General features: G+C 40.3%; 2 protein-coding genes across 3 annotated transcripts in view; one reads left to right on the top strand and one right to left on the bottom strand.

Annotated features, from left to right (window-relative positions):
* Nucleotides 1-1,307: 1,307 nt before the first annotated feature.
* ccdc153 (coiled-coil domain containing 153) lies at nucleotides 1,308-5,870 on the bottom strand. The gene is made up of 6 exons (XM_056374841.1): nucleotides 5,730-5,870; nucleotides 5,575-5,643; nucleotides 4,390-4,509; nucleotides 4,064-4,156; nucleotides 3,821-3,951; nucleotides 1,308-2,397 (listed from the first exon to the last, which is right to left on the bottom strand). Exons 1-6 carry the CDS (start codon nucleotides 5,779-5,781, stop codon nucleotides 2,269-2,271), a joined length of 594 nt encoding a protein of 197 aa, XP_056230816.1. The 5' UTR covers nucleotides 5,782-5,870; the 3' UTR covers nucleotides 1,308-2,268.
* A 323-nt stretch (nucleotides 5,871-6,193) lies between these two features.
* Nucleotides 6,194-14,051, top strand: part of cbl (Cbl proto-oncogene, E3 ubiquitin protein ligase) — a 39,674-nt gene continuing 31,816 nt past the window's right edge. The window contains exons 1-2 of one of the 2 annotated variants that reach the window (XM_056374840.1): nucleotides 6,194-7,210; nucleotides 12,770-13,017. In XM_056374840.1, coding sequence (XP_056230815.1) covers nucleotides 7,064-7,210; nucleotides 12,770-13,017 — 395 coding nt within the window. In that variant the 5' untranslated portion in view covers nucleotides 6,194-7,063. The remainder of the gene's footprint in view (nucleotides 7,211-12,769; nucleotides 13,018-14,051) is intronic. The other variant, XM_056374839.1, reaches the window with a different exon arrangement.

The following is a 14,051-nucleotide window of genomic DNA, read 5'->3' as shown; positions in this document are numbered from 1 at the left end:
GAATCAGTTCATTAATCATGTGCATCACGGACAGAACAGCATATTACATCATTTTCTGCCTGCTAGTTGTGCAAAGAAAGTAAACCTGCAGGAAAAAGGTTTATATACTGTATCTTAGGTATATACTTAGTAGGTATACTTTGTTGCCAGGTATGGTAGTACCATTTCATGTTACTTTATACTTTTACTTCACAACAATATGTTGTTGTGTATAGAAATATTGTGGGGTTTTTTCTCCATTATAATTATTTGATAGCTACAATTACTGGTCTACTTTTCAGATGAATATTTTACAGAAAAACATATTGTGCTTACAAACCAAATTGTTAAAGCTTAAAGCAGTTGGTCCTATTGGCTTGTTATACCATAAAAGAAAGCAGTGTCTACAGACCTACAGTATTTAGTTGGGGCCCTTTGTAATATTTCAGATGTCTATGACTTTCAGTTCCCCAAAGATATTTCCCCTTTAAACCTTTCAAATGGTTTCATTTAATAACTGTTCAAGGCCCAACGAGGTAAAATTATCCAATATTTTACAAAAAAGTAGAAGTTAGAGGAAAGTAAAAGAAATTACACATTTTTGTAGGTTTTACTTCTATCTTCTTTCTTACCTGATTAATTATCTCATAAAACCTCAGATTTATCTTGTGACCCTTTGGAAGGGGGCCCGACCCTATGAGTTGCAAACCACTGGACTAAAATAACTGTATACTGTACCTGTGTGTGAAGCTGTTAGAACGAGCTGCACCTCAACCAGCCGCAACAGTAAAATGCTACATGCACATTGATGCATTAGAATTGACAGTGTAATAATGTCATATATAATAAGATCAGTCACAGGGGCCGTTTTCCTGCAGAACAAAAACTTTTACTTTTGATACTTGATGTACATCTGGCTGATAATATGTCAGTACTTTGCTGTAATATGCAGGACTTTTACTTGAAAATAACTATTTTTACATTGCTGTAGTGGTACTTTTAGGCTTACTGGGTACTTTTTCCACCACAGGTATTTTTATATTCATTCTGTGCTCCCCTACTAACAGGTACATTATGCATATCTCAGTTTTGGGATGACTGCAGTCAACCCCATTAAACCCTTTAAGCAAACAGACACATACCCTCTGAAGGCAACAGCTCCTCGTGGTTTGAGGATGAAATGTCGGTTTTCAGATAAGGCCTCTTGAGTTCCTGTGTTAATTGGTCGTTAGAGCACAGAATTATCTTAATCCCTGAGTAAATGATTCATTACCTCGCAGATGAGAGGCCATGAAAAAGACACACAAATGACAGCTTTGGAAGTAAAATCTGTTTATCTGCCTCCCTGCAGGGGAAGTCAGGTTTTATTGATGCTGGGCAGCTAAATCATATTTCCTGGATCATTAACTGTTATTTTGCCTTTCTCTTGTTGCTCTCTATTGTTAGTCTACCTCACGCTAAACATTACTTTTTGTTTACTGTTTAATATTTTCCTTCCTTGTGTTTTCTTTTTTCGTCATAGTTGTGGGTTGAATGACACCACTGTGGTGTAGTAGTATTACAGTTCAGCAGTGCTGGTAACGCTGTCTCTTACGTCTCTGTGGCTCATGTGGCCAGTTTCGCCTTCCACCTGTTACCATATTTAGCCTCTGGTCGACTGACACAGCATAAAGCATAGCCTGAGAAACTGCATTTACATTGCTATTCTTGCTACCGTGCCTACCCGTTGTAAGATCATGATCGTCTTTACTGGTAAATGTTATGTTATGTTCAGGACAGTACACTCTTTCCCAATTTCACTAATTTCACACCATGTTAGTGTAATCCTAATCCTCACATACTTTTATTCATCTTAAAAAATATCTTGCCTCAAAAAGTATATCAACTGTTTATATAAATACAAAATACACACAAAAACAACCTAAGAACGCCTGGATAACTAATAAATACTGGCCACCATCTCCCCAACTATAAACAGTCATTTGCTACATCTAGTGGGCATTACACAACATTACAGACACTACACGGTGAACTGCTGAGTGCATGCATAGATAACTCAGCCTATTTTGTACCCTTGATGGTGAAATATTATATAATAGCAACATTCATCTGTGTGTTAGGCACTCTAAATTGTGAGTTGCAAATTGATTCTGTCGCCCACGCTGCTTTCAATCGAGCCAAACACAGATGCAGCAATCAAATCAAATAGAACCAAGTTGTAGAGACCACATTAAACAAATGTGTCCCACTGATAAGATCAGCTGCTTTCATTGGTATGGAGCCTATCTTTCAGATGTCCAATGCATTCAGGCCAAATTCAGAGAGCAGTCCCTTGTAATTTTGATGAAGGGCTGTGCTGTTGTCCTCCCACCTCTGTCGAGCCACAGACAGCTGGGAACTCAGGCTGTCCAGAGTATCCTGCAGAAAACATATGTAAGAATGAGATGCAAGCTAAAATTTTCACTTAGACTCACCCAGTTGTCTGACTTTATACCACCCCCACCCCCCACCCTCCACCTCTAACTGTGATTAGTTTCAGGAGAGCTGATGAGGAAGAGACATAATTAGATTCTGTGTCATACCGAAAGAGAGAATGTTACATATTAACATCTTTATGCTATAATCACAGGTTGAGTCCTCTAACAGGGCTCTAGGTTTGATCCCTTATTTTTAAAGATCTGTGCACTAAAATGTTGCATGTACTTTCTGTGCTCAGCCAACTTGGGCCAATACTGACCCCGTTCCTCATCCACTATGCTCTAATGGAAAATTCTGCTATTTCACAACATGTGTCTTATTTTCCTGGTTTGACACAATAGAATGTGCCTAAAGGTAAGCATAACACTGTATGACATTATTGTGGATATCATAGCCTATAAACCATGTTGGGCGAGGCCTGGACTGTTTAAAAACTGTCTGTCCAGCAACTGTTATCTCCAAAGTGATGGTAGTGAGTACAACAACATTATGTTAACCTATAGATTTATTGGACAAAAGGATTCTCCTTCATGTGAGTAGTGGAGCAGCAGGAATGCTAATTACAACATTTTATGTATGTATATACATATAGTTATGTCTCTGTTTGACACAAGCTTTGCCTTCTGAAACAGCAAATTCTGATGACCCCCTGCTGTGCCCTTAAAGTCCCCTATATGTAGATAAATTATGTGTAGATTTTAGAATTTCTGACTTGTTGAAAGCGACTGTTAGTGGTATCAAAAAAAGAAATCGACTGGAACAATATTGATCTGGAGTGCACAATTCTACAGAAAAAAAGTCTTGCCATCTAAAAAACGTTGAAAGAAGAAAAAGCAACTGGTATCAGACTGGTCTGGCATTTTAGACCAAGTCATCTGCTCAGCATAATGCAATTGAACAGTCACAACTAAGTCAGGCCTAGATAAAAAAACACAGCCCACCTGTCTTGGCCAGTTGACACAAGGCTGGTCTCAGTGCACTGCTCTGTGAGACCCAAGCACTTTTCAAGTTTTCATACCCTAATGTTCACACAGCACCACACACCCAGGCACAGACCTGACCATTATGGGGAAAGGCTACTCCCTGTCCATCATTTCTGCTGAGCAAAAACCTTCAGATCACACAAGCCTGATCTCTCTGCACAGACATGGGGAAGCACCACAGCACATTAAGTCACCCTAGAGAAGTGAACAAGGAACAGGGACTGAGGGAATGGCATCTATCCTAATTGGCTTAGATCATGCAGGTTTACAGTGCAAGGGGCCTCAAGTAAAACCTGTGATGTTTTTGGCTGCTTCTTCAGAGCTTTCTTTTAATCACTATGTATTAGCTTTCAATTGAACTGGCTTGTGTTTCTACTCACATGCAGGACCTTCTCGTAGTGCGTTTCCATGTTGTCCAGCTTGTGCAGGAGGTCAGAGATGGTGGCGTCATTGTCCTGTTCCATCTTCTCACGCTCTCTTTTCTCTTTCCTCAGTTCCTCCTGACACAGGGCTAGATAGACAAATGCATACAGGCATGCCTTCACTTTTAATTTGGGAATTAACTGCCACTCCTATGTTTTTATTCATTGAAGTATATACTTTGAAATTAGATGTTTTCATACCAAGTTCTTCATTCAATTGGCTGACCTCCTTCTCCAGTCTCTTCACCTTGTTGGTCAGCTCTGTCTGCATGGTTTTGAACTGGCGACTAAGGGCTGAGAATGACATTTGTGTGAATGATGTCGGACTTAGCCTTCTTTGCTGATTCACTTTGTAAGGCTAAAGCAGCAATCAGCTTAGGCACCCGGCTAATTAGACTTTTTGTTCCTCAAAAATTAGCCTAACCTTGGCAAACACACCCCTTGTCCTCACTCCCAACGGGTTCCACACTTTATCTCAGGTTATTAAAAGAGAGACTAATTGTTGATTCATGCCGTCTGTACCGTACCAGAGTTGACGTCCCTGTGGTCCTGTCTCTCGTGCTGCAGCTTCTGCTCCATGTCTCTCATGCGTGTGCTCAGGTCAATTCTATCAGACTGGATCTTTCTTACAGACTCACACTGTAAAGCTGTGTTGATCACACAAACACATGCATGAATGAATGTACAGATGAGTGGTAGAATTTTGATTGTCTTAAGCAGAAGTAGAAATAGCCCATACAAACTACTCCAATTACAGTTATGTTGGTAAACAAAAGCCTCATAGTAAAACATGCACAAGTATATAATTATGCTTTAACATGTAAGCGGCAATTGACTGTTGTAGGTGGTACAGATGGTGCAAGTCTTGCTCCCACTGGTCAGCAAATTAACAAGACCTACTTTACTTCAGTAATAGTGAATCTACAACAATGTAAAAATACTCCATTCCACATGAAAGTCCTGCATTCAAAATCTTACCCAAAGTACAGCAAAATATATTCAAGTACTAACGCAGAGACATGTTTACTTTGAATGGATTATTATTACTGATTTAGTAAATGCTTTAAGTGACATTTTACTATTGTAGCTGGGCAAGGTGGAGCTTAACAATGGATTTATCTATTAAATATCATTCATATCATATTAGTAACTGTTAACTATGACTGTCAGAAAGTACAATATTGCCCTCTGAAATGTAATGGAGTAGAAGTAGAAAGTAGCATACAATAGATATATTTAAGTAGTCAATTAATCAATTAATTTATCAAGAGAGAATTAATCAAATGTTATTTTGATAATTAAATAATTGTATAAGTCATATAAAATGCAAATGCCAAAAGCTTGCTGGTTCCAATTTCCAACAGGATGTGGTGTTTTTTTTTGTTTTATATAGAAATAAATTTGATATTTTTGAGTTTGGGGATGTTGCTCGAACACAAACAATTTGAAGCAATCCATGAAACTGACAGATCACATACAAACACACTAAATGATCAATAAGTTAACTGAAAAATGAACTGCAGCCCTAGAACATGGAACATCAGGCATTTTTAAGACATAAGAGCGCAAGTATTTGTGCACTTTAAACTGAAATAGGTTATTTATGCTTAACAAAAGTCACCTTCAGTTTGACCCTGTAAGTAATGCATAGTAGTTTGGACTGTTTATAAATTAAAGCACACTCTATAGAAGAACTTAAAATAGCTGCTCACCAATTCGATCCTGTAGGACGGCTATATCCAGCATACTGCGCCTATACTTTGTCTCTAAGTCATTTTCACCTGCAACAAGACAATAATACTTAAAATTTAGTTTTGCAGCACAAAAGCAAAAAAAAAAATCCAAATCATTTGAGAAAAAAGGTTACTTTTTTCTGGACTCTTTTTTGTGGTCTTTTTTGTCTTTTTCTTTGGAGGCATGTTTGCTTGCTGTGAGGCTGCCTGCTCAGTCCTTTGAGAACACACACACACACAAACACACAAACACACACACAGACACACAGACACACAGACACACACACACACACACACACACACAAGGCCTTCACTAAACACAGACAGGGATGAGTCTTTGTTGCTGGGCACTGGTTGCCAAAGTGAGTTGCCATGGCACTAACTGTCCAGCTTGGTTGAAAGCTGATTGACTTAGATAACGGCCAATCACAACATGACTGGGGCACCTCTGCCTTTTTAACTCATGCACACGGGCCATGAAATTGGATCCTTACTTTGAGAGAGACATGTCAAAGCGTCCCTTGTTGTCAGGGGTGACCATGGCCCGCACTGGGAGAATTCAGGGCTGCATTCAGTATCTCTTGAACGTTTTATGAATGCTGCACAGGCAGAGGCGCGCACCCGAGTACATTCATGGATCATGAACGCGCACAAGGAAGGCGTGGAATTTGGGTTTTGAGGGGGGGGGGAGAGGGGGTAGCGAACGGAAGGGGACGTACAGGAAAGGAAAGGGCCGCACATACACGTCACGGGGGGAAACAGAAAAATACAAGGCAATGTTTAATTCCCACAATTATTTATTCTCCCTTGTTCTCGTAAGTGTGTGTCCAAGAGGCTTTCGCAGTTTTAAGCGCAACTTCCTCTCAGTCATCGGTGAGTGCTCTCTGTCGTCAGCCTCAGCCCGCAGAGGAGGGCTGACACTCACACAGCCACTGAACTTCCCGTCAAGACACAGCACAGGCGAGAAGAGCTGCCGCTGACAAAAAAAGGGGAACGACATCGGGGTTTGTCGAGAGGAGAGGACGCACTCCGGTCTACAAAGCTTCTGGGCAGAGAAACTGTGCCATTGTCCTCCAGCTGAGGGCGAGTGGAGACAGGTCTGGTGCTCTGCTAATTAGCCTGCGTGGGTCCCTGCAGAGAGAGACAGAGCAGCGCAGCTAGCTGCAGCACAGAGCGACTTGCACAGGGTGTGTGTGACTGAGGGGCTTGTTTTAACCACAATCGGGACATTTATCTGGCAAACTGATGGTAGGTTTACTGATGGGAGCATTTATCCGATAGTCATCCCTCCTTACGTCTACCCCCCGTCGAACCCTGGCTCGGATTCGCTACTCGGGCGCTGTCCTCGCCGGGGGGTGCCGGATCACCATCGCCCGGTCCAGCTAATTCCAGGCGGCGGTTCGGTCCCCCTCACCCCTGCCCTGCATCGCCTGTCTGCCGCTCTGGCCGACCCTAGCCGAGCCCGAACATGGCAGGGAACTTGAAGAAAGGCGGGGGGCTCATCGGAATGATGAAGGATGCCTTTCAGCCACACCACCACCACCTCCACTCCCATCACCAGCCCGGGGCCGTGGACAAAAAGACGGTGGAGAAATGCTGGAAACTGATGGACAAGGTTTGTGGTGATCGCCGTTAACGTTAGCCACAGCATTGGGTGCCTAGGGCGACTGCTAGCTAACCGCAGCTAACTAGCGATAAGCTAGCTAATCTTCGGTTGCTGCAGGTCTGGCGTTGCTAACGTTAAGTTAGCTAGTCAGCTGAGACGAAGAGTTAGTTAGCCAACGTTAGCTAATTTCCCAACCTGAACTATATTATGTTGTACCTTAAGTCTCACTCTACCTCGCTCCACTTTAGAGACAGAGACTTTTATGACAGCGTAACATTAACGTTAGCCCACGGACAGAAAGGCTTTCTACAACACATATGTTTGCTAGTGCTGTGCCACTCTCTGCTAAATAGTTGTCATATCGCCTTACATCCAACTTGTTGGACCACGTTAAATACTATCGTAACCATTAACAAAGAAAGCAGAGACGTGAATTAAGCGAATTTATGGCAATGTCCTGAAATTACAGGGGCTGCTAGCACAGTAACAGTCTCTCCTGTACATTGTTGCTGAAATGTCTACAGTCAACTGTCTGTCAGCTCTTGGAAACTAACAAAGCATTGAGGAAAAAATAAAGGATACGCGCCCATTTAACTAGGCCAATTATTCTCTTTCGCAGGGAAGACTCATTTCACAGCTTCACTTCTCAGAAAAAAAACCTAGCTTTTTGACCCCCCGTTTCCTGTGAGATTCACACAGCAATATTAGTGTGAATAGGAAGACAAGACACTCTTTTGTGTCTCCTCTTCCTCTTTGAGGCCTTAGCGTAGAGCTCTGATGTTAAGTTCTTTTACAAAGCTATTATTAAGAAACCACATTCCAGTTTATTTTGCTCCATTAGCATCTGTGGTAGATTGTCCAGCTGGACGGTTGTCCACATTTTAGGAGGTGCTGTACCAAACACTTTTTTTTTTGTTACAAGTGAATGTTCCACACTCTTCAGAGAGTTTGTGTCTGTCTGTACACCCTGAAGGGCAATCCAGTCAAGATGACTGTACAGATAACCTTTTGCCATTTAGACCACTTGCACAGTCAGGTTAGTTTTTGCACTTTACAGTATGAGAATAATTTACCACATTCATCTGACCCAGTCAAACAGTGGAGGGGCAGCAACAGCGAGGCAAAAAAAGAGTGTCTTACCTTTTTGAGGGCTATAAGACCAAAAGTATTTTTACACCAGCAGATTGTTTAAAATAGCAGTGGAAATATTGTTCAGCGCTGTCTTAAGGACCTCACAGCCCAGCATAAAGTAAAATAAAAAAAATTTCAGAAGCATGAGGTTAATTTCTCTCTTCAGAGTTACCTACCTTGCCAATTCTTGAAGTGCTCGGCATAACAAAACTTATTGTTGAATCCTTGTGTTTAAGCATTTGACTTAATCACTAAATTTGTGATGCCCTGACCAAAGGTGTGGTTTTGGCAACCTGAATGAAGTTTAAACTGAAATGAAACTTTATAGCATTAAAAGTTTAACCATTAGGTGTTGCATTACTGTCTCTGTTGTTGGGTTACTAAATGCCTGAGGTCAATTAGCTACTCTGTAATCAAAAACCTGAAGTTGTATGTGGAAAATCGTCACCATCAGCCAAACTAGGAAATAGTGGCAATGATTAGTTTGCATATTTAACCAGACACTATGGCAGATTACCACCAGTGAATTTCAGTTCATCTCCTGTTCAAAGATGATGTGGATATCATGATATCAGTTTGGAGCTCTAGTACAGCTCAATGACACACATTTCTAGGCTTGTCTGACCATAATAGCTCGGTGAAACCAGCTATACCTCTACCTGTTCATCATCATACCCACATTGGTGACGTTTTTCTCAAAAATCACCAAGATCTCCCGTCTTAATGTCGTGTCATGTTCATGTCGATATGGGGGTGTATAGATTTCATTGTTTCTCTTTCATTTTGAATTGCGTTACAGTTACTGTGACTGGTTACAGTGTCGGGTAGACAAAAATGACATCCTGCCCTTTTGTGTAGCCGCACTGATTTTTTGATTTTTTTTTTTTTTTTTTTTTTTTGCCTTTTTATGTCTTTTGTGCCTAAACAAGTGTAGTAAGACATCAGTCATTGCTGTGTCAAAAACATGGCTTTTATCTATTGACTTTTTTGACAGAAACATCACCAAACAGAACTGCAGTGGTACTGTTGAAGTGGTATCATGCAGTTATGAACTTTATGGAAGATAAATAGATAATTCAGTTGTATAAAATAGTTTATCATCAGACTTATCCATATTGTGAAAGTGAAAACTTTCAGGGGATTGAACAAATAGTTGTTTGTCGATTTGCTAGACAGATGGCAGAATATGTTTTCTAGGATCTGTCTCTGAGCTCTACAGAAACAAGGAAGCACAAAATTGCCTGTTTACAGCTAAAGTCTAACCATATTCAACCAGGGCCAAATTTTCTTCAAGCTGGTTAACCTTTAAACAATTTGAACTTGATGTGGAAAAACCACCAGGTTCGTGCCAGGTGCAGAATCAGCCAGGAGAGACTGAGAGAAGAGAGAAAAAGATGAGTGGAATGTAGTTTTGCTTGGAGGCAATCAACATATTACTTCAAGGCAGTAGCCTTGATATACACTGTACACGAGTGCTCAGTTGTTGTGACCTTGCATGCATGTACATGTGCTTGGCTGAAGTTTGGGTACAAGTGTTAGCGAGGTAGATGCTCTCAGACATAACCAGTGTAAACCTTCTGCACTTGGATGCCCGAAGAAGCGTAAGGAATGAAGGCACAGTGTTTGTTAATGATACTGTGGGCATTAGTTTTCAGTGCAGTTACCAATGTATTCAAAAGAAAAATCGTCTCTTATCCAGATATCTACCACAAGCAAATTATCCAAAATACGCAAAGGGTACAAAGGGTACTATTCTTTTAGTGGCCCGCACACAATTCAGTAGAAGTTCTTCCAAGGCATCTTTAAGCTCTTCTTTCTCATGTGGTTGCATTTTAGATTTGGTTATTTAGATTAAAATAGATTAAATCAGACAAAATTAAAAATTTTATCTAGTCAGTCTAATGCTGAATGCAATATGGATAATCCCTATGATTAATATTAATAAAGACTGTTTTCTAGTGGCATTTCCTGGTGCTTAAAACATCCATATTAGTGTTTATAGAATCAAACCCAGCAATACTTTATCCTTAATGTCTGTTCAAAATGATGGATTTTGAAATTTTATCTGTAAATGAAAAGAATATTTGATAAAGACTAAATGTAATTTCTGATCAATTTACCCTCAGTGTCGGTTGGAAGCTGACCTTTAATTTTCACAAACCAATGAAGCCCAACATGCTAAAAACAACATGCATGTTGTGAAAGCAATACTGCTTAAAATATCCTACCAGTCAAGTGTGACCTCATTCTTTTTGAGAGGCATTTGATGTACAGTGATGATGAACCGACTGGTCTGAGCACAGTGGCCCATTTACTAACTGGGATCAAATATTCCTAATATGTTGTGCTCTCACTCTATATTTAGTGTGGTTTCCTTATGTCAAGTATCTTTTAATGTCAGATACCTTAGATATGAATTGGAAGGGAATACTGTGTATGAGATTAATGACCAAAAATTAGATATACGCGTACAACGATTGATTATTTTCATTACCGGCTCATCTGCCGTTCATTTTTTTTTTTTAGATTAATTGGTTAATATTTTGATTTATATGATGTCAAATACTAGTTAAAAATGCCAAACACAATTTCCGAAGGGTTTAGGCAATGACATCAAATAGCTTATTTTGTCAGAATAAAAAAAATACTATCACATAAAACAAAGAAGATCAGTAAAAATCCAAACAAATGAGAAGCTGTACCTAATGAATGTTTTTTTTCCTTCAAAAATGACAATGTATCATCAGAAGTTTTTATTATTTTTCCATCCACGTGCTGATTGATTAATCTCTAATTGGACATAAATCCATGAATGGTCAAGAAATTTAGTAGAACTGAAGTCTTATTTTCCTGTAATGACAAACCGATGGCTTCCAAAAAAGAATAGGCAAGGAAATTCAAACCGACATTCTTGTAATGCTATTCCTGCCATATTTCTTTCTAACACTCAGACATGATTAGTAGACAATAATTTGGCCTGGTCTACAAAAGAATGAGCCATGTCCTGTTGTTGACATGCAATTGTTTGGTCACCATTGAGGCTGACAGCCCAGCTCCATATCAGCACTGGTTCAAAGTAGAACATGAGGTATCATGAGACCCCAAATTTTTGAATGGAAGTGTGGGTCTTTGCCGCTATGATCAGACAAGTTAGACTTGAATCCAGTGGTAAATATGACAGCAACCATGTCCATACAGAGCTTAATGACAGAGTGTTCTAGGCTCCCCGCCAGTGTCTTTTGTAATGGTCAACGAAGTGACTCAGACGCAGTGCAGCAGTACAGTGAGATGGGTGAGGAAAGGTTGAACATTACAGAGGATGAAGCATGCATTCATACAGTCTGACTCGAGCATGTAGTTGATTTCCGCATGGACTGACCATCAACAGGGGTGGTCCAAATTTACATGTTTTATAAAGCTATCTAATAGAAGATTATCCCCTTGCCCACCCATTACAATAGTCTCCTTCTGTTGAGTCAATAATTGATGTTAGTTAAGCCTTTTGCCTGGTAGTTTTTTAGTCTCTTTTCGTCTTTAGTTTATTTTGCGGTATGTCTCTGTAGTTGAAGCTCATACACCCATCATTATCACCGCCAGTGCTTCAGCTGCTCAAACGTACAAAGTGATCATATTCAAATGTTGAGTAAACAGAATTGAGGCAGAAGTGATCTCAGATGTGCAGACTGAAATGGGGAAGTGTAAACATATCAACAGCTTCTCTAAACATGCGAAAGAAGTGGCGAATTGGACTGTGGTGAACCATGGTTATTGACAAGTTAGTCGCATAATAAGTTGCAAGCATTCCTGTGCACATCTACAAAAAGATGTCTGTGTGCTAAATTAATAAGAAATGGAGATTATTTGCTTCACAATGCTGTTCACATTGTGAAGCATACCGACATTCATCCCCGCTGGGATGAATGTCGGTATGCCAATGTCCTCTTTCACGTCCATCTTTAGGTAAAGGAAGTAGTATGACAATAGTGGAATAAAGCAAGATGCTATGAGGGATTGAGTCAGTGATACTCCATTACATAATGTGTAGACTTGCCACACTCTGAAAGCTCCGAGCTTGACAGAGCTTTTAAGGCCCTACATGTACTTTCTTTCAGTCTTAAACTTTGTTGGCATTTTCCATTTTGCATGTGTCCTATCAGGGCTCACAGACAATATTCTGCACTGACGATAAGTGGTTTAATACGGAAAAGAGCTATATCATGCAAAGCTCTGTCTTACTAGCGTACAGAATGAAAACGCATAGTGACACTTAAGACAATTCTCAGATTTTTTTTCTCTGTCGCTTTCCTTTAACCCTTCTCTCACCACTTTCTTTCTTACACATCTGTCTTGCTTTTCTCTCATCTGCCTTCCCTCGTGCACCCACCTCTTGTCTGTAACTGTATCTTGTCTCCTCACTCACATCTTCCCTTTCTGCAGGTGGTGCGCCTATGCCAAAACCCCAAATTGGCTCTGAAGAACAGCCCCCCTTACATCCTGGATCTGCTGCCAGACACCTACCAGCACCTGCGCACCATCTTGTCTCGCTACGAAGGCAAAATGGAAACTTTGGGGGACAACGAGTACTTCCGGGTTTTCATGGAGAACCTAACCAAGAAGACCAAGCAGACCATCAGCTTGTTCAAGGAGGGCAAAGAACGCATGTATGAAGAGAACTCACAACCCAGGTGAGTCAAGTGGATAAAAACTGTGGCATCGAGCTTAATGTTAATTGAGTAGATATGATTCTACATGTGACTGATGTGAAGAATGGCGCAATTTGGTTTCCCTGTTCTCTTCCTGAGCCGTTGAGTTGATTTCCCTTAATGAAATGGTCTCATACAGGTGAATTGGAGGTGTGAAATCTTCATAATACAGCAGTTCATTCTTAATAACTATGACTGCACAGGCAGAGAGTGAACAACTGCACTCATTCCTAACCCCCAGGGTGGTTGTAGCTCAAGATGTATGAAAACAAGAGGAGAGAGGTGTTGTGGTTTGAGCATGTGAGCCTATGTGGTCAGAATGGCGCTTAATCTACAGCTGCCTGACTGCATGTCACTTTGTTTTTGTGCCTTACTATCTTTACCATCTACTTGAACATTTTCTCTTTTCTTAGCTGTCTTACTGTTGTGCTTTCTTTCTTGAAATCGCACATTTCCTCCTTTTCTGTCTTTCTTTCCTCTTGCGTTTAGTAATCTTTATCTGTCCCACTGAAAACAGCTACAAGTGTACAGTCTGTATTAAAAATAAGTAGCTTTCTGTTTTAATGTGTGGAGAGACTTGTGTAAGCGTATAAGATGTTCCTCTTGTTTCCCTTGTTTAAAAAAAAACAGCAAATAAGAAAGGGCATATTTTTGAAGACAAAAGATACCACAGAAGACCCCAAGACAAAATGGAGCTTTTTAAGTTACTGTTGTGTTAATGTTAATGAGGTCTAGACTAGCTGCTGGATGGAGCTGTTCTTATTTCCTTGTCTATATCCCTACAGATGCCCTTTATTTCACCGTATGCTTTGAGCAAATGCTTTCAATCATAGTTGAAACAGGAATCATGAACAGCATTTAATGAAATAGTGTGACAGCCTTCATTATGTTTCTGTAGCTTGGGAGTGTTTCATACAAGATGTGAGCCAGTATTAAATACCATCCCAGTAAGGGCTTTCTCCAGAATTGCCCCTGGATCAGTTGTTTCTCTTGCTGGCACTGAACAAGATGACGTG

Source organism: Seriola aureovittata, chromosome 4 (genome assembly GCF_021018895.1).
Source record: "Seriola aureovittata isolate HTS-2021-v1 ecotype China chromosome 4, ASM2101889v1, whole genome shotgun sequence".
Taxonomy (NCBI): Eukaryota; Metazoa; Chordata; class Actinopteri; order Carangiformes; family Carangidae; genus Seriola; species Seriola aureovittata.
Note: the sequence above shows the minus strand (reverse complement) of the source record. Positions and strands in the feature narration are given on the sequence as shown.

Bases quoted from the DNA above. Each gene is read 5' to 3' on its own strand.
- ccdc153 (XM_056374841.1), bottom strand. From the start codon at position 5,781: ATGCCTCCAAAGAAAAAGACAAAAAAGACCACAAAAAAGAGTCCAGAA. The intron at 4,510-5,574 runs GTGAGCAGCTAT...TGATCAACACAG, and splicing joins CGTCCTACAGGATCGAATTG to CTTTACAGTGTGAGTCTGTA. The intron at 3,952-4,063 runs GTATGAAAACAT...TTGTCTATCTAG, and splicing joins CCAATTGAATGAAGAACTTG to CCCTGTGTCAGGAGGAACTG.